This window comes from Anthonomus grandis, chromosome 2 (assembly GCF_022605725.1).
Source record: "Anthonomus grandis grandis chromosome 2, icAntGran1.3, whole genome shotgun sequence".
Lineage (NCBI taxonomy): Eukaryota > Metazoa > Arthropoda > Insecta > Coleoptera > Curculionidae > Anthonomus > Anthonomus grandis.
In genome coordinates, this window is record NC_065547.1 from 11273921 (window position 1) to 11298476 (window position 24556).

Here is a 24556-nt window from a genome sequence, read left to right on the forward strand (position 1 = left end):
TACAGACTCTCCAAAAAATTGAAAATAGCATCAGATGTACCCAGTTTCGTCCGGAATCCAAATTGCTAATGGTTAAGAACATTATGCCGATTCAGAAATTCCACCATCCTAGTTTTTACCAATCTCTCTACAAGCTTGGCAAGCGTGGGAAGCAGGGCTATGGGTCTGAAATTTGATGGGTCATCATAGTTTCCACCCTTAAATAATGGTATAATCAAGGCATCCTTGAGTAAATGTGGAAAGGACCCACTTGAAAGTGAAACATTTATCACCTCAGCCAAAGAATCAAGGGTTGGTAGCGGTAGCGCTATTAGGACCTTTAGTGACAGCCCATTCCATCCAGAGGAGTTCTTATTTTTCATTGAGGATAGAGCTTCCATTATTTCACTAGAATCTGTTGGTCTAAATAAAAATGTTTCAGGCACCTTAATGTTGTGTAAATATGAGCGCGGATCTCTAACAGACTGAGGCAATAATATTGATAGACCCAAAGCAACACCCTGGAAAAAATGATTGAGTGTTTCGGCCGACACCGTGCTATTAGAAACAGAAGGGGGAAACGTTCGCCTCGTAAGTCATTAACAATTTTCCAAGACTCTCTAAACTTATTTCTTGATTGGTTTATTTTACTTGAGTAGTATGAGTTTTTTGCCAATTTTACTGTATCGCGGTAAATTTTGCGATATCTATTAAAGTAGGATATGAATCTGGAGTTGTCTAGGGCAAACTTTCTCATGGAGTGCAAACACCGAAGTTTTTACATCAGTGTTGGGAAATATCCAACAACACCATTTTCTGTCATCTTCTGTCAAGGTGTATTTATTTTTATTTGGTTTATGTTCATAACTTTAAGGGCATCATCGATCCTTAGAAGGTTCCCACAGATCAGAAAATAATTAATTTGAAGTGGTTACTTTTAAACGCTTCAAATTTTTAAAGACCACAAATATAACCCATAAATTGCGATGAAACTGTCAGGCTCTTAGATCTTAACCCCTTTTTCACATCCCTTGTTGATGAAAAATGCACTTTTTGAGCATTTTTACACCCACTAAGTAAAACAAGTTGTTAAAAAGTCACACGGTCAAAGTTTAGTTAAAATACACTCAATCTCAGTTGCTGTAGAAGTCAGGTTGAGTCACTGTCCCTGAGATGTAGTGTGTGAGACAAGTCGCGAGTCGTAGTCGCTATCAGAGTGAGAAGTTGCTCACGGAAATTTTCCCTATATCCCCAAGACGAGTTTTTCTCTTTCTCTCTCTCTCTTTACACCTTTAGTGACCTAGGAAGGTCCGTAAGTACCCTTATACTCTAAACCCACTTAAAACTACTTGTAGTATTTCGCTAGTTATGAGTTCGGTGGTCGTGTGTTGACATAATAGGTTAAAGCCTTTAACCCATTGTGATTAGAGTATAAGCAATATTGTTAGTATTTAGTAAGAAGTGAGTGAAGTTACCTGCTAAGAAGCAAAGTCAGTGTAAATAAGGTTAAATTAAGTATACAGAAAGACATCAAAGACAATCCATAGTTTACAACTGCTTTAATGAATAATCTTCAGATCTGATAAATGAGCATATTTTGAATTGTAAAAGTTTTGTTTCATTTATTAAGTTAATTGGTTCAGCGCCATATAAGATGTTGTCCTTTGATAAACATAAAAAGTAAATTAGTACAGTCCACTAGTACTCTCCAGTGACACAATTAAACAATTATGAACCCCTCTATATGGGGAGGAAGCCAGGCAGCAGTTCTCCCCCAAATAATCAGAAATTGTGAGTATTCATATCATACCACCAAAAAATAATTTTCGAGATTAATAAAATCAAAAGATGAATTTTCTTGAAAAACAATAAAATTAAAATTTTAATCAAATTTTATACAAGATTCAGACTCACTTATATTTTTTCTCTTTTTATAGAATCTCGCTATATCAAGATTTTGAGAGAGATTTTCAGTGTTAGAGATATTGTATGAATTGACCAGACCTCACAAATACCTATGGAAACCAGTAAAATTGGCTCTTATTTCAACGGATTAGTACTTAAGCCAGAATCAAATTTATTAAATAATAAAGACTAAATAAAAAAGCTTTTCTTACAAAAAAAAATTAACACTAATGACACCATTTGAAATTTTAAAAATAATCTCAAATTTGAAAAACAAGAATGGTGCAGGTTATAATGAAATTCCAGAAAATTTCTTAAAATTTGGTGCTGAGGAAGCTACAGAACTTCTGTGTCACATAATTAACAAAATCCTTTGAGTATGGCACTTTTCCTCAATCAATCAATTAAAATTAGCTTTGGTATATCCTTCATATCAAAAAGGGGATAAATCTTTGCGCGAAAACTATAGACCCAAGAGTTTACCACCAGCATTTTCAAAAATATTTCAGATTGCTGTGTGCTCAAGGCTTCTGCAGTTTTTCTATGCTGAGAACCTAAAAAAGTAAATTTCAGCATGGTTATCTCTGTGGAAGATCTGTTGAAAAAGCCACATACAATTTTGTTGAGAAAATCTTAAAGGGCTTGGAAGATGGAAACATCTCTATGGGTACATATTTTTTAGATTTGTCCAAGGCCTTTAATAGCATAAACTATTAAACTATACTTGACAAATCAGGTTATGGCCCAGCTTTAAAATGGTTAGAGTCCTACATACTTAACATCCAGCAAAAGATATAGTTATTTAAAGGGATGAAAGGGAGGTACTTCAGAGGATGGGGTTTTTCACCACAGCATTGTTATGGGACCAATTCTTTTATTTTTAGTGTAACTAACTTATCCAATGAGTTACTAAATGATCAATCATGCCTTGTAAATTTTGCTGACCACTCGAAACATTTGACAATAGCAGTAGCTCTCTCAGAAATCCTTGATATCTCTTCTCAAAAATTAAAAACGGCACAGCATTGGTTTTTAGAGAACAAACTGGTTATGAACAATGATAAGAATAATTTTGTCCGCTTTTATACCAAAAAAAGAAACAGAGATTCCTGATGAGGATCTAATTAATAATCAAGTTGTGTCTAAGGCTTGCAAAAATTACAAAATTCTTAGGCATCCATTTCAATCAGAATCTGGACTGGACTGAGCATTTGGTAAATCTTTGCAGAAGGGTCAACACTGTTTGTTACTCCTTAAAGTAATGTCAAACTATTTAAATATAGAACATTTGAAGTTTGTTTATTTGACAAGCACTTACACTTTGCTCATACAAGGGCTACACAGACCATGTTCAAGCTTCAAAGAAAACACACACATGTAGAGGAAGAATTAGAGATCTTTAGCTTCTCAAACTTGCTGGATTGTACCTATGTATATGAGTGGTTGATGTTTCTGTTCAAAAATAAGTATCAATTTTTAGAGTATAAACCACATGACAATATTCCTATCTCTTATACAGGCATCAATTTTCCACCTCACAGGCTCAGTGCAACAGATGTTCCACTTATTCTTTTATAACATATTTTAATAAGATCCCTGATGAAGTGAAATTAGAACTCAAAATTAACCATTTTAAAGCAAAAATTTAATTGATTTAGAACCATATACAGTTCAAAACTTTTTAGATCATAGATTCTAGTTGGTGTTTTAAAAAGTTTGTTAATCTTCAAAATAGTCTATTTATGTTTTTCAACTTATGTACTGTGACTCATAGATGTTATTAGTTGTGATAAGTAGTTTTTTAAATAAAAGATATCTTACTTTGACTTAAAGAATGAAAAGTGTAAATAATACTTCAGTATAAACATTTCATCCTCAAACCCAGTGGCGGCTCGTGACAGTTCAGGGTGGTAGGGCCAAACCTTGATCTAATTTTATCATGACCGAACGAGTGATCGAAATTATTACATTTTATTATCAAAATTATAACGCAATAAGTTTTCTATTTTTTTTGTAGATAAAAATATACATTTAAAAAAAAACATAAAATTTGAAATTTAAGGAAATGAACTTACCAAAACTACATGGAAATGTCAATACTTTAGGTCACAGGCAACATACAGTTTTCCATATTTACAGTAAGGTACACAAATAAGTAATTTTATTGTTTTTAATAACTCAAAAAAATCAGTAACTCAAAAAAAGTATATAATATAATAGTCAATTAAACTGAATTGTTTTACTTAAAGTACACGATATATAAAGCCCATTCTTCGTTCTTTTTTGTTAGCAAATTTGTCGATTACTTTATTATTAAAGTCCTTAATTGAATTAACAAATTGCTTCTCTGCGGATAACATAACTAGCGCACTGAGTCTTTCCTCTTTCATTGTGTTTCTAAGAAAAGTTTTAATTCTTTTTAACATTGAAAAACACCTTTCTGCTTCCGGTGTCGTCATAGGCATGGTTGCCAGGGCACTTAATAATTGTATGGTCTCCTCAAAGGTACATTTTAAGCAGTCTTCGTTTAATAACACCAAGAGTGGCACAGCCTCAGATCCTGAAATTGAGTTTAGTTCCTCTCTTTCATATAAAACTTGCAATTCTGTTTTAAGCCTATTTTTATTTAAAAAAGAAAATTCTCTACATGTTTCTTCTAGGTACTTCTCTGGAAAACATTCTCTATACACGGAAAATTGTTCATGGGCAAATAAATTTGTAGCCACTAAGTGTCCAGTGAAATTAAATCTTAATTTTATTTGCATCAAAATTGCATCACAGATTTCTAAAGCTGTTTGCTTCTTAGTATTTTCTACTACAGAGGTACGCAATCTCTTTGATTGTGGTTCTCCTTCACCTTGTGATGTTGTAGTTATTTCAATTTCCTGAATAATTTGGTCCATATTATCCCTAATAAGTTGTATTGCTCTTTCAAAGTTGTGTAAGTCTTGTTTTATTTTTACCGAATCCGTACATTCTTTTTGTAACTGATTAAAAATTACTTCTGCATGAGGCATAATTTTATGGAAAATTGATAGCCAGAAAACAAAATTTTTACTTTGCAACTTCAACTTATTTCCACTGGCTTGATTAACTGAGGTGTTATCGCGTGATGTTGTTTCGATAATTTCCATTACAGTAATTAAATCTTGTCTATTTTCATAAACAGTATTTATTCCTCTTGATTGGAAATTCCAGCGAGTTTGAGATGAGCGCGGTAATATTTTCTCAATAACTTCATCCAATCCAAATCATTTTGGTTCTTTGAGGAGAAACAGAAAAAAAGGAACATAACCCAGTCAAGTTTGCAAAAAAAATTCAAGTCTCGGAATTAATGGAAGTCGCACTGGCCATTATTAAATTTACTTGATGTGCATAGCAGTGAATATAATTAGCCAAAGGGTATTTTACTTTAATTTTTGCTTGTACTCCATTCAAACATCCACTCATAACCGATGCTCCATCATAACTTTGCGCAATTAATTTATTGGGGTGATCTTTAAGTAAAGGGTCCAAAACTTGAAGTATGCACTGGGAGATTGATTCAGCATCATGGTGTTTTGGATTGTAAAAATTCCAGAATCTTTCAACAGGTTTACCAGCATGCAAGTATCTAAAAACAATTACGAGTTGAAACTCACAAGCAACGTCAGTGGTTTCGTCGGCGATAACAGCCACAAACGGAGAGTTCCCTATTTCTTCTGTCACCTCTTCATGATATACATCTAACATACACTCTAGAAGCTCATTTTGTATTATAAAAACTGTTGATTTTTGAATATGATCCTTAAGCGTTTTGTCTAATTCTGAGCTAAAATTAATTAAATCCCGAAATATTCCTTTATTTCGGATGTCTCTTTTTCATTGTGGCCTCTGAGAGCCAACTCAAATGCACCACAAAAACAAATGCAATTTATAATTTGATTTAACACATATCTATTTTTTATAATATAAATAAGTTGGCTCCGGTATGCCTAGTTTAACTGAGTTTTTATATTAAATTTACCAAGAATAGAAAAATTGAAAATATTGTTCATGTGTACCTTGGATTTTTCATGTGTTTTCATTTTCTCCCATACGTGAACAAGATTACATCGAGACCAGGATTCCTCTCCTCCAAATAAAACACACATAAAGCAAAATAGCTTATTAGACGTATCACACCCGCACACCCAAATATTTTTGGCATAAATATTCCTATTAAATTTACGCGAACGCACTTTTTGTCCACCTTGAGTTTTTTCTATATTTAAATCGGGCAACAAGAACTTATTACAAATTAAATGTTTTGTCATAGTAGACATTTCCAGAATACCAATTGTATCGTTTGAAGATAAAAATAGTAATACTAATATATTTATATTGACAAGTAATTATGAATTCATATTGTCATACATTAAATCTTAATTTGAAAAAAAAAGTATTTTAATATATTTTTTACTATAAAAAAATTAAACATTAAAAAAGAAGTGTTACAAATATAAATGTCCTGCCAATTGTTTTAATCGTGCATTACTAAGGCCCGGTTGTACAAGCAGTGGTTCAACTTAAGTTCTACTAAACTGCAGTTCTTCGTTGAACGTAGTTCAGAGGTTCGTGTGTTGTTCCAGTACAAGTTTAGTTAAACTAGGTTCTATTTAAAGACTACTACTTTTTATTTATTCATTTACTTTGTTTTTTGTATGTTGCCGATTATAAGTATTTTTTTTAGAATTATTTTTGTGCCGCCTTGCTGCTTACCAAACCGTTTGGGTCTACTTATCTGACATGGAGAAAAAAAATAGGGCAAGCAATTTCTCTGTGATAGAAGAAAATGGAGGTGAAATAGGAATGTGATGTTCTTATTAATTTAGTAAAGAGACAACGAAAGCGGAAAGCGTCTTAGAACTGTTACATTTCTAAAAAATAAGTATGAGAATATAAAAAAAGGGCCAAGCAAAAATTTATAACAATAACTGCAAGCGAGAGTGAAATCCATGAAATATTAGGGAGCCAACTTACAGGATTAACATCAAAATATGACACTGATGCTATGGCAGGTTTTTTTAACTTGTTTTAAATCATTTTTAATCTTAAATATTGTAAAATTTTTAAAATCAATTGTTATTCAGATTGAAAGCAAAAATGCTGACGATATTCTATCTTTTTTCTTTTTTTTTTTTTCAAGTACTTTATTGTCGAAAATTTGGTACATGTACACGAATTTTATTGACAAAGCTTCAGAAAATAAATACAATCAAATCAGATTTTAAAAAACAAATATAAAAAATTTATACAACATATAAAATGCCTAAAAAAAATGCAAGAGAAAATGTTACAAACAAAATCTTTATAAAATAAAATACATGCATGTAGACAAAGGTAGCAGAGATAAAGGGACACATAAAGGTATGTTCAAAATTAAAATTAACAGATTAAAAGCTTAGCATCTACTACACAACATCCTCAGCCTTAAAAAAGTCTTCAATCGAATAAAAGGCTTTTAGAAGCAAATATGACTTCAGTTTACAACGAAACTGGCGCAAAGACTGAACACTTATTAATTCCACGCTAATGTGATTATAAATCATTAAACCGCGATATATAAATGAATCTTTGATAGATGTAAAATGAGGAATAGGAAGGGGAATATTATTAATCTGTCTGGTAGGATAACTGTGATGTCGGATTGGAAAACTGTTCTTATTTTTGAATATTAAACATGCAGTTTCCAAAATAAATAATGATGGTAGGGTCAAAATACGGCTCTCTTTGAAAAGATTACCACAATGCATTCTAGAATGGGCCCTAAATAAACTTCTGACAGCCCTCTTTTGCAGCACAAAAACAGACTGAAACAGATAATTTGAACATGCACCCCAAAATGGAAGAGCATACCTTAAATGCGACTCGAACAAAGCAAAGTACACATCACGAGCAACATCTCTCCCCAGTTCATGAACGGCTGCCCTAACAGAGAAGCAGCCAGAAGCAAGTTTTTTATTTAACTTTATTATATGGTCAGAAAACTTTAAATCTTTATCAAAGATCCACTATCTAAGATCTACAGGTATTTTTAAAGTCTATAAATAGTGTAATTGAACTAATACAAATCATCATACTTGTCTGTAACCAGTGAAATTTGTTCAGAAATTCTATCTACTATGAATCTTACAGCTTGCTTTTCCAACCTAAATCTAGCCTTAAATTCTTTATCATCCTGAATGTTCAAATGATCCAGTCTATCCCTGTACACCTGTGATGATCTAGGGTGTACAATTTTATTTACTAATTCCAGAAAATTTTCGTCATCTGTAATATCTTCCCAAATAGTTGGTTTGTAAACTAAATCTAGGGTACCAAGTAACTAATAAATTAGCACCTTACCAAACACAATAGTTATTGAAAGGCGGTATTTACATAAATAAAAAATATTAAAATGATATACTAAATACTAATTTAATCTCAAAAATTTGCTTGAACTCCCTTTGAAAGCTCCAAATTGGATGCTTAAGATGAACCGCTGGTTATCGTTTGAACCAACATTGTACAAAGGATTAATTCCGCTGAACTGGAGATCTTTATGAACTGTTGTTGAACGCCGATTGTACAACCCGGCCTTAGTTAAAGCAAAATAGTTAAAATGTAATACCTTCAGGTTCATTTTCCTCTGGATCATATTTTAACTTTTGTAGGCCCTCATAGAGAGGGTGCAACTTGTCACCTGGCTTTGGAGCTTCTTTCATGAAAAATGGATGTTTTGCCATTTCCTGTAAATTTAAAATAACATGTATTAAACTGAGGTAAGTTGTATAAAATTAAAAATTAGTAAGTTATCTTTATTCATAAGTTAGAACTATCATAAGCCAAATTCTTTTATTTTATTACCTCTTCCCATCGGTCTTCAGGCCATCCATCCTCGTATTTCTTCCTGGGAAGGTTATTGATGAATTCATCCAGTTCTTCATCTAATTTTTTGGCTAATTCCAGCCTTTCGGCCTCTGTCATTGGAGTTTTCACTTTCGGTTGTGTTTCTCGATCCATGTTTCTAGCAAGAATGCTGGTTTTTACCTCAAAAGCATGCGGAAAGTATTTCGTTTTTTTTTCGTTTTTGTATTATTTACCAAACCGTCAAAAAACTTGCCATGCAAAAACAAATAACATAACCTCAATACGATTTGACATAAACATAACCTCAACTCGATTTGACATAAACATAACCACAAAATTTAACTTTTAAAGCAGACGAGAGCTTACTGGGGCCCTGTGATATTTTTTAACAACTTTTCAATATGGGACTGATTGCCAGCAGTTCGTATTTAACAGTTTTCGGTGCTGGCACTTTTATAGGTGCCCTATCGACATACTTTTTGCTAAAAGTTCGCCCCAACTGGCATAAACCTAAAGTTAAACAGGAACCTGTTTGGTCTAACGGCATGGAAGAACGATATGAGGTAAATTAAAATATAAATTCATGATAAAAAAAAATTTTTGGATATTGTATTAGTTTGAGAATATTGACGATGAGGTTCGCCTAGTCCTTGGTGTCCGGAATGACCTTAAGATGCAAAAAGGTAAAGTGGCCGCTCAGTGTGGACATGGAGCCATGGCGGCTTATGCTAATGTTTTAAATACTTCTCCTGCACTGTTGAGGGATTGGTTGAAAAATGGTAAATCTAGTAAGAAATAATCTTATTTATATAAATCGTGATGTTGCATTTCTCATGTTTTAGGTGGTACTAAGATTGCTTTAAGGGTAGAATCAGAAGAGCAGCTCCTGGATCTGGACAAAAAAGCAAAAGAACTAAATGTTTTAAGTAGTATTATAAGAGATGCTGGTCAAACCCAAGTGGCCCCTGGGACAAGAACTGTGATAGCAATTGGTCCAGCTCCAAAAAGTGTATTGGAGAAAATAACTGGACATTTGAAACTGTACTAAGTGATAATAATTTATTTAATATTCTTATTTATCATAAATAAAACATATTAAAAAAGAATTCACTGTGATTCAATATCAAAATAAGTGTGTAGTTGCATACCTAAATACTCCTGAAAAACTCTTTCCGATAATGTCTCTTTTTTAATTTTTTTCACAATTTTCGCTAAATAAACTGCTAGTACATGGGGGCAACTAAGGTTCTTTTGAGAATCTAAAACTTTATTCTTAAAAAAGTCACACTGGCAATAGTTTATGTTCGGTAAGACACTGAATTGTTCTTGAAATGTGGCAACTTCATAGACTTTTCTAGAATTGTCTGGGATCGAGTAACAAGTGATTTGACTTTTTTCCAGTAATTCTGTGGCTTTTGTGAAAGGCTCATCAAAATACGAATGCAGAGTTTCTAGGAGTTCATTGGAAACTACAAAAAAAATTGCGTTAGACTGCATATTTTTTTGGTTCTCTTGTAATATAATAATAAAGAATATTGAGGATTTCTTACTGGCTCCATTTTCTGCGTAACATTGTTCTGCCTTAATAAAAACATCAAAGGCTTTTTTAGGTAAAAAGCTCTTTTCCAGCTTTAATTCCATTTATGAATGTAAAAGTGTTTGTAAAATGTTTTTCTGTTGTTACCTGAAATTTACAATTTTCAACCAGACAGTGTTGCCACGTGAAAATACCAAAAAATTACCAAATTTAATTAAAAAAAAAAGTTACCAATTTTATTTAGTTTTTCACCAGAAAAGACACCATTGGGCAAATCTTTCTTTCTGGGAATCCCAGACGAGTTCCACAGAACAGTTAGAAATTACCAAGTTTGGGGTAATTCCACTAGATCTGACAATGCTAAAAAATGTACTTTTAATTACCAAGTTTATACGAGCAACTTAAAGTGGTTTAGTGGAAATAGGTTTATAATAATATCCTTTATTTGCCAACAAAATCGTATACAGGACGACAAAGCAACGTCATACAAAGGAGGATCTAGCTCCCATAGGGTACATTAATTTTTCTTATCTAGAATTCATAGAGGCAATATACTTATATAAACAAAATTTAAAATAAATATTCTAAATATCTAACACAAGTTAAAATTATTATCCAAAAGTAAAATTATAAAAAAAGTAAAATTATAAAAAAAAGTTTAACATAATTCGCATGAATACACCCATAAACCGCTTTAGCGATCGTAAACCGATTTAGCTTAAATCGATAAGTGGGTGATCCAGTTTTAAACCGCTTTAAACTACCGTGTAACCTTCTGTCACCGGTCAACCGATTTAACTCCCAGTGCTATCGACACAAATGTACTTAAATGATTTAAAAAATAAACAAACAGATATTTTAAGATTAGATGTTAATTTTTTGCCAAATCATTTTGTTATTACTTGTTAAACTAGTCAACTTTTCATGTAATAAACTAACTAGTCAGCTCAACCAATTTTTTTTTTAATTCCTAGGTTGGCAATGGTAAACAGCTGTTTAATCTTAAGGTGCACTTTATTCTTGTTCTGTTCAATTGATTGCTCTGCTACGAGGCAATTTGCCAGCACGATTTGGAGATTCGGAAAAACCATCGGATATGTACCCTGTTCCCCGAATCGACACTTTCACTATATTAAATTATCAATCACAATCTAAACTTTTCAATGCACGATGTCGCCTTCCCCACGATGCATCCGGCATCATCCGGCCTGGTTACCGGCAGAACACAAATATATCTTTTCGTATTATCTTCATATCTGGCTTTGTTTTCGAAAAAAAATTTTTAAGTATCTTTAACTCATTCTAAAAATTATCCATGGATGACAACATGAAATAAAAACCAATTAATTCGCTAAACAATTTCGACCTTAACGTAAATGAGCAAAATGCCCACCTCCTGATAAAATACACGACTGCAAACGATTTGTCATTGAGTGTCTGACACGCTTAAAAATACCTGGAGTATCCCTTATGATATTGCAATTGACAATTATCCGATTCCTCAAGTCATTCACATCTAGAACAGGAGTTTTATAAACAAGAGCCTTCAGATGGCCCCATAAATAGTAATCCAGGGGATTCATATCAGGACTGCGAGCCGGCCAATTTTGAGGTCCTGCACGTCCAATCCAGCAATTAGGGTAGATGACGTCGAGATGCTGACGAGCAAGAACACTTAAATGAGCTGGAGCCCCGTCGTGCATAAACCACATGTTGACTCTTACTTGTAGGGGTACTTCTTCTAATAAAGTGGTAAATGGTGTTGCAAGAGATCCGTGTAGGATTCACCTATTAATCTTGCTGGTAAAAAATATGGGCCAATTAGGTAGGTCACCAATAATTCCTATCCAAACGGAAAATTCAGCGAAAATTGTTGCTGAAAATGAGTTTCTCTAATAACGTGGGGATTTTCGTCGGCCCAAAAATTATCATTGTGGAAGTTCATAATAGCATCTCTTGAAAAATTTGTCTCGTCCGTAAATAGAATATTTGGTAGGAAATTATTATTGTGTGGCATCGTATGAATCAACCACCTGCAAAACATTAATCTTGGATGAAAATCCCGAGGTAGTAGAGCTTGTACAGGCTGTATCTGATATGGATGCAGGAGGTTTCTTTTTAGAACCTTCCAAACGGTTTTTGAACTGACTTCAAGCTGCTGTGCAATCTTTCTGATACTATTGGAAGGATCTTCTTCTATCGCATCAACTATAGCTTTTTCCAGTTCAGGCGTTGTTATAGTTTCTGGTCTTCCACCACCCATATTTTTATTAAAACTCCCAGTTTCACATAAACTTGCATGTAGTTTTCTAAGTGTTTTTGCACATGGAATTACTCTGTTAGGATATCTGTCCTGGTAAATTCTTCGTGCTTCTTCCGCATTTCCATTTGCTAATCCATAAATAAAGTGCATGCCGGTCATTTCATGGTTAGTAAAATTATTCATGATGGAGTAATGAATCCCTGCTAATTGACAGCTGAATTTTACTTATAGCAATTATATCACTATCAGCTGATCTCCAAAGCAGGTAAGTACAAAGGAGGTACTTGAATGGACTTGCCAATTATTTGTCATAAGAAGCAATGTATTTGTTATTTTGTTGTATTTCAAAAATCTGATAATAAAAATCGTAGAAGTTGAATGTTTATTATCATAGTAAACAAGACACAAGAGACTCAAAAGTCGTGCATTGGAGGGTGGACATTTTGCTCATGTACTTAGGTCAAAAGTATTAAGGTCGAAATTGTTTATCGAATTAATTGGTTTTTATTTCATGTTGTCGTCCATGGATAATTTTTAGAATGAGTTAAAGATACTTAAAATTTTTTTTCTCGAAAACAAAGCCAGATATGAAGATAATAAGAAAAGATACGAAAAAGTTGTATTTTTAGTTGCTTAAATACAAAAATAAATAAAAAGCTGCAAAACAATTAATTATTGGCCTTGTTTTTTTCTCAACAACAAGCATGTGGTGCCCACTGACACGCCACTGGACCTAATAATTTCAATCTAGTTACAGCTAAATAAGCGTCTTATAATTTCAAATAACTGCACCAAATTTCAACCAAATCGGTTTAAGGATAGTTATAGTATTTTTAAAATACCGTTATTTTTTTGAACCTTCATCGCCCTGTATCTCAGAAACAAAGCAACTCCCGACAGACATTCATAGGAACTTTTTTTCATAAAACGACCTAACGATTCACCCTGTATAGTTTCGTACAGTAGTTAGGAAACACCCTGTATATATATATATATAGCCAACCTAGCCAATTTGCTGCAGTAGTGTTCTGTGACATATCCAAGGCTTTTGACACTGTGGATCACAGAATACTGGAATACTGTTGTAGAAGATTGAGAGATTTGGTTTTAGAAGGTCTTCTTTGGATTGGTTCAGCTCCTATCTATCGGGTCGTGTCCAATAAAGCGTTAATTTTGGTGGTTATTGCTCTGAAGAACTACATACTACTACAGGCGTTCCCTTAGAATAATTTCTGAGAACTTAGATGTTAACATTGCAAAAAATGCTTATAATGCCCTTGTGGAGTCACATAATCTTCGCTATGAGATTTGTTTCTGGGGATCATGTGCCCACTGCCTCTTTAATTCAGTTTTTGTTTTGCAAAAAAGAGAAATTAAAGCTCCTTGTGGAGTGAGGTGTCGTGTATCTTGTCGGCATCTTTTTGTGCAAAATAGAATCTTGACCCTTTGTCTTCAAAAAGCACAAGCAGAAAATTGTAGAAGGCAGTTCGCTTGGAACTTGTCTTACATACACCCTTCGGTTCCCCATTCCACATTCAGAGCAGGTGAGAAGTTGTTTTATTTACAAGGGTTAAAAGATGTTTAATCATTTTCCTGTTCAAATAAGAAAACTTAATTCTTTTATTAGATTTAAAAAGCATTTAAAAACGTTGTTACTTACTAAGGCATATTATACATTGGACGAGTTTTTTAACGATGTTTTGTTTTGATTACCAAATATTATTCTTACTCTATTTTGCTTTTTGATATCTGCAACTCCTAAGTTTTACTGACTTAGATTCAATAACTCTGTTTGGGACAATAAAGCTACTTTTTGAATTTGAATTTTGAGTATATACAGGGTGTTACTTAAAGGTATGTCATAATTTAAAAGGGACATTCCTGGACCGATTTTAAGTCGAAAAGTTCATATAAACATGGGTCCTAAAATGCTTAGTTTGTAAGATGCAGGGTGTTAAAGTTTTATTTTTTTTTTCGTTTTTAATAAATTTTTCAAATACGGTTTAAAATATTGAACGGAATTTTGGCACATGATATTATGGCATAAAAACACATTTTTTAGATATTCACCTACTTTTTTTATCAACCAGTGGCATAGCTATGATGAATTTTTAATACAATTTTACAAAAAAAATACTACGCCATTGACTTAGATAAAATCATTATTTTATCTTAATTATCAATCAATTAAAAAATAAAAAATTCCTCCATGACTTTTGCTGTAAATCTTACCGTTTGGGTGTAATCGTTAATTAAAAAAAACGTATTTTATGCATAAAATGCATCTTTAAAAATTATGGAAATAAATCAAGTTAGCTTTGTTCGTTGCCAGAAATTCTTTTTTGTTGTTTTAAACATTATGACACTTGCGTTAGTGATTATTCTTGACAGTTTGTTTTTAGTACCCTTTGGATCTTAAAACGTGAATTGTACTAGTTAAAAAATGGTAGATTATTCTAATTTGGAAATGACGCAAATGCATTTCCTTTATGGACTTGCCAATGGTAATGCTATGGAGGCGCGGCGTTTGTATCAAGAAAGGTATCCTAATCGGGCTGTTCCAGATAGAAGAATATTTATAAACATTCATCGTCGTCTGGCTGAATCTGGGAGTTTTAAGGCTAATTCTGCCGAGGGAAGGCCCCGTACAGTTAGGACACCGGCAGTTGAAGAGGCTGTCCTACATGCAGTCGAAGAGGATCCGACCACAAGTACACGAAAAATTGGTATGGTATTGAACATCTGCTACAAGACGGTATCGGAAATTTTAAGGGATTCTTTGTTATATCGTTTTCACATACAAAGGGTTCAGGCATTGCTTCTTAGAGATTATGAACCGCGTACGCAATTTTGTAGATGGTATCTCCAAAAAGTAACAGAAAATCCTCAATTTGGTGCGAACATCTTGTTTACGGACGAAGCTAATTTCTCCAGAAATGCAATAATCAATTTCCATAACAATCATTACTGGGCTCAAGAAAACCCTCATGCGATTACAGAGACACATTTTCAAGAACAATTTTCAATAAACGTTTGGATCGGTATCGTATCCGATTATTTAACTGGACCATCTTTTTTTTTACCAGGACGCCTTAACGGACAGAATTATTGTAATTTTCTCCAAAATGATTTGCCTTTGCTTCTCGAAGATGTTCCTCTTCAGTTACGGCAACAACTTTGGTTTATGCATGATGGTGCTCCAGCCCACTTTAGCATATTGGCTCGTGAGCATTTAAATAGAGTCTACCGAAATAAATAGATAGGCCGTGGAGGACCACAGTTTTGACCACCTAGATCACCTGACTTAAATAGCCTAGATTTTTTTTGTGGGGACACCTAAAAACATTGGTTTATCAGACACCAATTCTGACATTAGAAGAACTAAGAAATAGAATTATTGACGGATGTGAAACTATACGAAACACGCCTGGAATTTTCGAAAGAGTTCGTGATTCTATGAGAAGAAGAGCAGAAGCCTGCATAGAGGCAAGAGGTGGTCATTTCCAACATTTGTTGTAAATTCTGTATGGATGTATTGTATTTAATTGTTGTTGCTTTTTGTTCACCAGTTTGTAAAAAATAGCTTGAAAATAAATATTTGAAAAATGTACCTAATAAAAACTGAAAATAAAATCAAACTCAACACAATCAAAAATAATCATTAATGTCAGTGTCATAATGTTTACAACAAAAAAACAGTTGCTGGTAACGAGCAAAGCTAACTTGATTTATTTCCGAAATTTTAAAAGATGCATTTTATGCATAAAAGACGTTTTTTTAATTAACGCTTACACCCAAACGGTAAGATTTACAGCAAAAGTCATGGAGGAATTTGTTGTTTATAATTGATTGATAATTAAAAAAATAAATAAAACTTTAACACCCTGTATCTTAAAAACTAATCATTTTAGGACCCATGTTTATATGAACTTTTTGACTTAAAATAGGTCCAGGAATGTCCCTTTTAAATTATGACATACCTTTAAGTAACACCCTGTATACAAATCGCAATCATTGGCGTGCAAACAACCCGTACCACGTCATTACCTATGTTAGAGAGACATGAGTATATTACTCTGGTACTCTGGTCTCTCAGTTGATTAATGCCAGCTGAGTTAAATATATTTAGAAAAAAGAATCGCAGTTTTATTAAATATGAAGATACATAACAAAATTTTCATACTCAACTGGATGGTACCTGGATGAGCTTCATCTTTTGCTGGACACATGTAATTTTCCTGATATTGTACTTCTGACTGAGCACTGGTTGAGGCCTAGTGAATGTTTTTTAATATCTGATTATGTTTCTATATCAAATTTTTGTCGTCAACAAGCTATACATGGAGGAACCATGATCTTGGCTAGGCAAACAATTGAAACGATTTTTGTAATATTGATAAGTATGATAATGTTCTGTTAGAGAATGTTTTTGAATTCTCTCTTTCTTTTTGTAAGCGTTTTAATTTATATATTCTTTGTGTTTATAGGCCACCTACAGGAGATATTGCTATGTTTCTGGACAAACTTGATTCTCTTTTATCCCAGTTGTCCCTACACTCTAAGGATATATTGGCTGGTGACTTTAATATCAACTACACTGATGAAACCTTGCCACGTACTTCTCTTTTAAGTATTTTAAATTCTTACGACTTGAAAATGCACGTTCTTTCTCCCACACGAATAACTTCTTCATCTGCAACTACAATTGACTATTTCTGTACAAATTTTGATGACGTTTTATGCACAGTACTCCCATCTGGTATTTTCGACCATGAAGCTATTCTTGCTAAAATGCCATATAATACTGTATCATCTTCATCTCATTATATTGGAAGAATTTTCAGCAGAAGAAATTTCAATGCTTTTTCTGCTGCTACAGCTTCGGTAAATTGGAATGCACTTGAAACGGCTTCTGACCCACTTACTTTATTTTTTCAAGTTCTGTGTGATAAGATCAATCAGTGCTTTCCTAAAATGAGGCTTAAAGCTAAGAAACGAAAATCGTGGGTTACAAAAGGCCTTAGAATTTCAGCTAAAAACCTCCGTTTTTTGACTAAATTGTGCAAATATACCACAAATGAAAATATCCTTGTATATCATCAGAAATACCGTAGTCTGTACAGAAAGACAATTAAAGCAGCACAATCTAATTATTATAGGGATCGCTTAAATATGTCATCAAATAAGGAAAGAGAGTGTTGGTCGATTATTAATGATTTTAGACATTGCCATAGAAAAGTATCTGAACCGGAGTTAAGACCTGACATTTTAAACGACTATTATTGTGATATACCTAATATCTTGCTCAAGGGCATTCGTAGTAACATTGATCCCTTACACTATCTTCAACAAGTGTCGGTTGAGCATTTATTTTTCTTTCATCCTGTCGATCTTACCGAAGTAAAAAATGAAATCAAACGCCTAAAAAATCATAAATCATGTGGAGCTGATGGGATATCTTCGATGTTGTTACTCATAGACTTATAACCAAGGATATCCTATGTTATAAGTCCTATGTTATATATCCTTGGTTATAAGTCTATGTTGTTACTCTTTTTGCCTGATTCAGCCTTAAATGCTTTAGTTTCTGCCATAAACAATTCTTCACATATTGGGATTTTTCCTTCATGTTTAAAAGAGTCAGTGGTTATCCCTCTTCATAAGGGTAAAGATTTGGATCAGCCTTGTAATTTCCGTCCCATTTCTATTTTGTCTACCCTCTCTAAGATAGTTGAAAAACTTGCAAAAAGCAGAATTTTGTCCTTTTTACATCATAATGGCATTTTGTCTGCAAATCAGTTTGGATTTCAAGCCGGTAAAGGGACTCATGATGCTGTTTTTAGCTTTTTGGAGAGCGTCTATGTGTCCTTGAATTCTGGAGAGTCATCGGCGGCAGTGTTTTGTGATCTAGCCAAAGCATTTGACTGTGTGGATCATGAAATACTGTTATCTAAGCTCAATAAATATGGTTTTAGGGGCGTAGCGTTGCGATGGCTTGAGTCCTATCTATCAAATCGTACTCAGAAGGTTACAGTGTCTGGGCGTTTGTCTGCTTCTAGATCCCTAAAATGCGGCGCTCCCCAGGGTTCAGTGTTGGGACCACTGTTATTTTTACTGTATGTGGATGACTTGAGTTCATTGAAACTGCAGGGCAAGGTGGTTCAGTTTGCTGATGATACCACCATACTATGGAGCCATAAAAATTCTGATTGTATTAAGACTTGTATCCTTGAAGACCTTCAGATTTTATCAGGGTGGTGTGCTTCCAACAGGCTCGTGTTTAATGTAAGTAAGACGTCTATTATGGGGTTTAAGTGCGATCTTCAGGGTCTGATGTTTGACGAAAATTCCCTCTTGCAGAATAAAGAGTGCTGCAAGTTCCTAGGAATTACCATTGAAGATCATATTTTACATTTAGCTGGAAATTATCTTCGGGATGTTTTGCAGTAAGAATGGCAAAACAAGAGCTGGGAGGGGTGGTTGCACGTTCAGTGTACTTTTCACTTATTGAATCTCTTATTCGGTATGGCTTGCTTTTTTGGGGTTTAACCAATAAGGGGCTATTTAACATTGTCTTTGTTATTCAAAAAAAAGCAGTTAGATACCTGTGTTCTGCTAAGTTAAGAGATTGCAAACCCCTCTTCATTTCTGAAAAAATCCTAACTCTTTTTTCACTCTTTATCTTAGAAACAGCTGCTCTTATTCAGAAAATTCCCAAACTACCCTCTGACACTGGCCATTTGACTCGTCGTGTAAATGATGTTACCTATTCCTACGTCTTCCCTTACCAAAAACTCATTAATTTACATAAGTAAAAAATTTACAATCATGTTCCTCTATGTGTTAGACATATATCGGATGTTAAGAAATTTAAAAGAGAATTAAGGTCGCTTTTATTGGCTAAGGCATATTATAACCTGGATGACTTTTTTAATGATAGGTTTTAACCTTGGACATGTTGGAAAGTTTTTTTTTCCTTTTTTCTTCTCTAGTTCTGTCAACAAGTTTACTTTTATTTGGTATTTGATTGTTGTATTTAGTATCTTTAATTCAAGTATTTTCAAAAAGTTTTGTCTTCTTGTGTTTAAATTTGTTCATTGTTTTGTCAATTTTTGAAATTGTATTTTTGTTTTGTTTTTTTAGCTTGTAGGATGCTTGTACACAAGATTATTCTTACGTAATATAGCACATTTTCTTTTTTTTTTCTTTCTTTCTTTCAATTTCTTTGGCAGCATCGCCGTATCTAATGCTGTCTGCAACTCATGGTGGGGTTTTTATGTTTAACGGTTTGCACAACTGATCATAGGTAATTTCTGGTGGGAAACTTATTTTAAGTATTGGCAACTCTGGATCCCAGTTAAATCTTTTGACAAAAATGGAGGAGGTTGGAGAATTTCCCATACACAAAGCAGTTTTTGACAACGATTTGCCCAATTTATCCAATTTTATTAGGAAATACGATATAGGGCAAAAGGACAAACATGGTAAGCATCGGAATTATTTAAAATATACCTTCGTATCCATAGGGAATTCGGTATAAACACCACTTTGTTGTTTAAGTGAGGTTAGGTAACTGTCAAAGATTTGTTTATAAATCCAGTTTTCTTATTTATTTTTGCAAAAACGGCCTCATTAATATTTAAACATTAACAATACATAAGTTATAAAATGATTAATTTATTAAAACTTATTGGTGAAAACCTCTCTAACATATAAAAAATCCATATAAAAATTTTGAAGGGAGGGTCTCCAGTAATCCCAGATAAGATGAAATTTATTATAGGGATTTCTATTTTCAATGGCTCTAATTAAAACTTCCTTAATTTTTCAGGAAATACTGCTCTACATTTGGCTGTTATGCTTGGCCGTAAAGGTAAATATGTAGAATAAATAATTAGTACATAATGAAGAAGGAAACCTATACAGTTTTATTCATTATAATTGATCAGTGTTATTATAAGTTAATCCACATCAATACTGATAACATATTTCATTACTTGGCATTATAAGGCAAAAACAAATTTGTCAAATTTTTCATATTCTGCCTCCTCAAACTGTGTTGAGTGATAAACTTCTGTTATCTCAGGATATTTCTATAATTTAATAATTTTTGTAGAATGTGTTCAACTACTTTTAAATCATGATGCACCAGTAAAAGTGAAAAATGGACTAGGATGGACAGTATTAGCTGAAGCAGTTAGCTATGGAAATAGGCCTACAAGTAAGACATCCTCATACAACAACTATTGTTTCATAATAGTATTTTTAAATTTACAGTATCTTCCCTAGTGAGGAAGTTTAGGCACCAAAATAGGGAACAAATGGAACAGAGGAGACCCAATTTAGTATCAGCTTTAAATAAAATAGATGATTTTTATATGGAACTGAAATGGGATTTTCAAAGTTGGGGTGAGAACACTGATAGCATATCCTGTACTGAATTTATTCATAAATTTAAATTTTTAGTGCCTCTAGTGTCACGAATCCTACCCTCAGATGTATGTAAAATCTACAAATCCGGAGCAAATATAAGACTAGACACCACCCTGGTGGATTTTTCAGATATGCGGTGGGAAAGAGGAGATATTTCTTTCATTTTTAGGGGAGATGCTAAACCCAACGAGAGCTTAACTGTGATGGATAACAATGGAAAAGTTTATCAACAGGTTAGATATGAGGTATGTCTATTTTTATTTATTTATTTATTTAGAACCTATTGTCAATACAAATATACATACATAATTGTAATCAATATAACATCCATGTACCAGCAACATGGCATAACTTATTAACAAAAATCACTTATATGCTACTTGTACAAACAAAAAAGAAAAAAACAATAATTACATGCATAATATAGGATACAAGAGCGGCATGTACAACAGTGATACTAATATTCTACATTTTTGCATTAAGAGCTGTTTAATCTTAATTGAAAACATTTCTTGGTTTTTGATATTTCTAATTAAACTTGGAAGCATATATTTATTACTTTTGGCCCTGTAAGTTACAAATCTTTGACTCTCTGTTGTATATACAGTTGTGGCCAAAAAAATAAAAGTGCATATTAAATTTCAAACTAAACTGAATTAGCTTCCCTATATGTTGGAATTTGCAAATAAAATACTATGCATTTTCTTCCAGCATTTAATCTGCTTACTTGGTAAAATTTATAAATAAACCAAGAATGCCTTATCTTTTAAAAGCAATTTTTTTCATTATTGCTTAAAAATCTTGTGGACAAAAAAATAAAAGTATTTCTTTATTGTAACTATTTGATCTCTATTTATTCAGATAAAAGATTTGTTTGTGATATTTTCCATAAATACAAGTCAGTTTCAACAAGATCTTTGCATCCCATTGGTGAATATGGGTCGCCCAAAGCATTGTAGCCCCGAAGAAAGGTGTCTAATTTTGCAATTGAAGAGTCAAAATAAATCCTATGCATTTATTGCAAATGTGCTTAAAAGATCACCTTGTGAAATCTCTAGAGTTTTAAAAACACAAAATAAAAAGGAAAATGTTCCTGAAAATCGAGGCCGACCAGGAAAAACCACACGGAAGACTGATAAGCTTATTGTGTTTGTGTTTCTTATGGTTCACTTGAATCAGTGCTCGGGAAACGATGCAGCATTGGGGATATTCAAAAAAGACTTAGAAACATGGATAATACAAACATAGTTTTAATAGGACCTTCTCTGTTTAAAAATAGGCCCATCTTTAATTAATTTATAACGTCACAACATTGTGAAATCTCAAAATGCATTGAATCCCTAAATGGAACTACGCTTGTAGCCATTGTTGGCGATTACATAAATAAGGAGCGCATGGTACATTATCTCATTGATTTCTGTCAATTAAATAATATTAAATTGAATTTTCACCAAGACGTCAACATCTCAGTCCAATGTAACATTTGGGAATAGTAAACTCTCTACTGTTGACATACAAGCTAGTAACAATCATGTAAATGTAAAACACATTCAATCTAATGTTCTACCTAGCCAACTAACTCTAATGTTGTTAAATATTCAATCTCTGCGACATAAAACTAGTGAAATTTCACTTTTTTTGCATGACTTAAACTATCCTAGTATTTTATTACTTACTGAGCACTGGCTTAAACCGGGTGAGCTTATTGATCTACCAAATTATGTTATTTTGTCTAGTTTTTGTCGGATTTTGTCTTCTCATGGTGGATGTATGATATTATTATGTAAAAACTTTTTAGAACACAACTCATTTCGACAGGTAGATAAATTTAACCATCTCCTAAAGGAAATGACTTTTGAATTTACTGTAATTTACTCCAAATCCATGAACTTACATGTAATTTGTATTTATAGATCTCCTCTAGGAGACTGCAGCAAATTCTTTTTAAAATTAGAGGCACTTTTATTTGAAATTCCATTGGCGGCTTACATAATTCTTACAGGAGACTTTAATATCAACTTTAATGATAAAAATTCTGTCTTTACTCTGCGCCTCGATCATCTAATGGGGGCATTTAATATACATATGCATGTAAAAGATTCTACTTGTGTAACACTGTCAACAAGCTCTACTGTTGACTATATTTGTTCTAATTTTCCATATGACTCTGTGGAGTGTACAGTCGCAAATTCTGCTTTATCAGACCATGAGTTTATACTATGTAAAATAGCAAATATACAAAAGGAATGTAGTGTATCTGTACAGCGATATGGTCGAATTTTTGGCATTAATAACTTTAATAACTTTCATCAACTTTCAGCTCTTGAGTCCTGCAATTCTATTTTTGATTTATCTTCCTTTCACACAAAAATTGTAAAGCTCTTTGATGCTTCTTTTCCAATGATTAAAATCAAACCGAAATCCAAACCTATAAAATCTTGGTTCATGAGGGGTTTGAAACTATCTGCAAGAAATCTGAGATCTCTTCACACAATAAGAAAGTTCACTGACTCTCCAGTTTTTCATAACTATTTCAATTCTTACCGAGCCTTGTATCGTCGTCTGATAAGAATCTCTAAGCAAACTTACTACTCCAACCGTTTAAGTGGTTCATCTAACAAATATAAGGAGAGTTGGAAAATTATTAATGATATTCGCCACAATTGTGGTAAGCAGTTAAGACAATGCCCAGAAGTCTCTCTCAATGATTTTAACAATTTTTTTTCTAATATTGCTATACAACTTCAGCAAAATTTGAACCCTTCTGTGGATCCTCTTTCCTTTATGCCAGCCATTCATGTTCCAAATTCCTTCTTCTTTATACCTACAAACCTAAACGAACTCAAGGATATTCTGTATACTGAAAAAAATAAAAATTCAACTGGAGAAGACAACCTTTCAGCTAAGATTTTTCTCAACCTTCCAGAAACGGCGCTAAAGGCACTAGTTGACGCAATTAATTCAAATTCAAACTCAAATATGCTTTATTGTTTGAACAAAATATTGTTATAAACAAAGCTTCACCTAATCCTAAAGGGACAGAGTTAAAAGGTTAAAATTATATTTAAAAATACAAGTTACAATGACGAATCAAAGTTAAACAGTTAAAATTTACATTTCTTTTTTCTTTTATTTTTCTTTCTCCCCCCTTTCCTTCCTTTTTTTGTTCTTCCTTTTTTTTCTTTTCTTGAATCAATAAAATCAACTATATCTAACTTTTCTTAACTAAGTACAGTTCAACATTTAGGGATAAAAAAAAAGAAAAACATTTAAAACAAACAGGTTAGGAAAAGAGCTAGGTCCTTTACTTTTTAAGAAATTAGCCTTTCTTGGAGCAAGGGGATGTTTCCATCTTGCCTAAAATCAGCTAAAGTTATCCCAATTCACAATGGTGGAGCTCTTGATAATCCTTCTAACTTTCGTCCCATCTCTCTCTTGTCTACGCTATCAAAGCTAATCGAAAAACTGGTTAAAAATCGAATAATGTCCTTTTTAAAGTCCAAAAACATCCTCACCAGACTCCAATTTGGGTTCTGTGAAAATACCAGTACCAATGATGCCATGTTTAA

The 24556-nt window shown here is 33.0% G+C and overlaps 3 protein-coding genes across 6 annotated transcripts in view; 2 read left to right on the forward strand and 1 right to left on the reverse strand.

Moving 5' to 3' along the window:
- LOC126747248 (DNA polymerase interacting tetratricopeptide repeat-containing, protein of 47 kDa) overlaps positions 1 to 10051 on the reverse strand; it is a 16977-nt gene extending 6926 nt beyond the window's left edge. Inside the window, exons 1-3 of one of the 2 annotated variants that reach the window (XM_050455778.1) lie at positions 9903 to 10051; positions 8752 to 8911; positions 8516 to 8633 (exon numbers count right to left, since the gene is read on the reverse strand). In XM_050455778.1, the coding sequence (XP_050311735.1) occupies positions 8516 to 8633; positions 8752 to 8907 (274 nt within the window). In that variant the 5' untranslated portion in view covers positions 8908 to 8911; positions 9903 to 10051. Of the gene's footprint in view, positions 1 to 8515; positions 8634 to 8751; positions 9052 to 9902 lie in introns of those variants that run through there. The other variant, XM_050455769.1, reaches the window with a different exon arrangement.
- On the forward strand, positions 9053 to 9860 carry LOC126747309 (peptidyl-tRNA hydrolase 2, mitochondrial-like). Of its 2 annotated transcripts, none has more exons than XM_050455860.1 (3): positions 9053 to 9317; positions 9371 to 9542; positions 9597 to 9860. In XM_050455860.1, the coding sequence occupies exons 1-3, from the start codon at positions 9156 to 9158 to the stop codon at positions 9800 to 9802; spliced, it is 540 nt and encodes a 179-aa protein (XP_050311817.1). In that variant the 5' UTR covers positions 9053 to 9155; the 3' UTR covers positions 9803 to 9860. The 2 variants fall into 2 exon arrangements, with proteins under 2 accessions (XP_050311817.1, XP_050311824.1); XM_050455867.1 differs by having other exon boundaries at positions 9059 to 9317; positions 9371 to 9533.
- A 9868-nt stretch (positions 10052 to 19919) lies between the features above and the next one.
- The window catches only part of LOC126747234 (ankyrin repeat domain-containing protein 13C), a 41452-nt gene continuing 36815 nt past the window's right edge, over positions 19920 to 24556 (forward strand). For both annotated transcript variants that reach the window (XM_050455752.1, XM_050455757.1), the window contains exons 1-5: positions 19920 to 20038; positions 20386 to 20427; positions 20671 to 20775; positions 20832 to 20963; positions 21021 to 21232. In XM_050455752.1, coding sequence (XP_050311709.1) covers positions 19930 to 20038; positions 20386 to 20427; positions 20671 to 20775; positions 20832 to 20963; positions 21021 to 21232 — 600 coding nt within the window. In that variant the 5' untranslated portion in view covers positions 19920 to 19929. The remainder of the gene's footprint in view (positions 20039 to 20385; positions 20428 to 20670; positions 20776 to 20831; positions 20964 to 21020; positions 21233 to 24556) is intronic.

What these genes read in the sequence shown, in the direction of transcription:
- LOC126747309 (XM_050455860.1), top strand. Translation starts at nt 9,156, where the DNA reads ATGGGACTGATTGCCAGCAGTTCGTATTTAACAGTTTTCGGTGCTGGC. An exon ending in GCATGGAAGAACGATATGAG is followed by an intron (nt 9,318 to 9,370) that starts GTAAATTAAAAT and finishes ATATTGTATTAG; the next exon opens with TTTGAGAATATTGACGATGA. An exon ending in GTTGAAAAATGGTAAATCTA is followed by an intron (nt 9,543 to 9,596) that starts GTAAGAAATAAT and finishes CTCATGTTTTAG; the next exon opens with GTGGTACTAAGATTGCTTTA.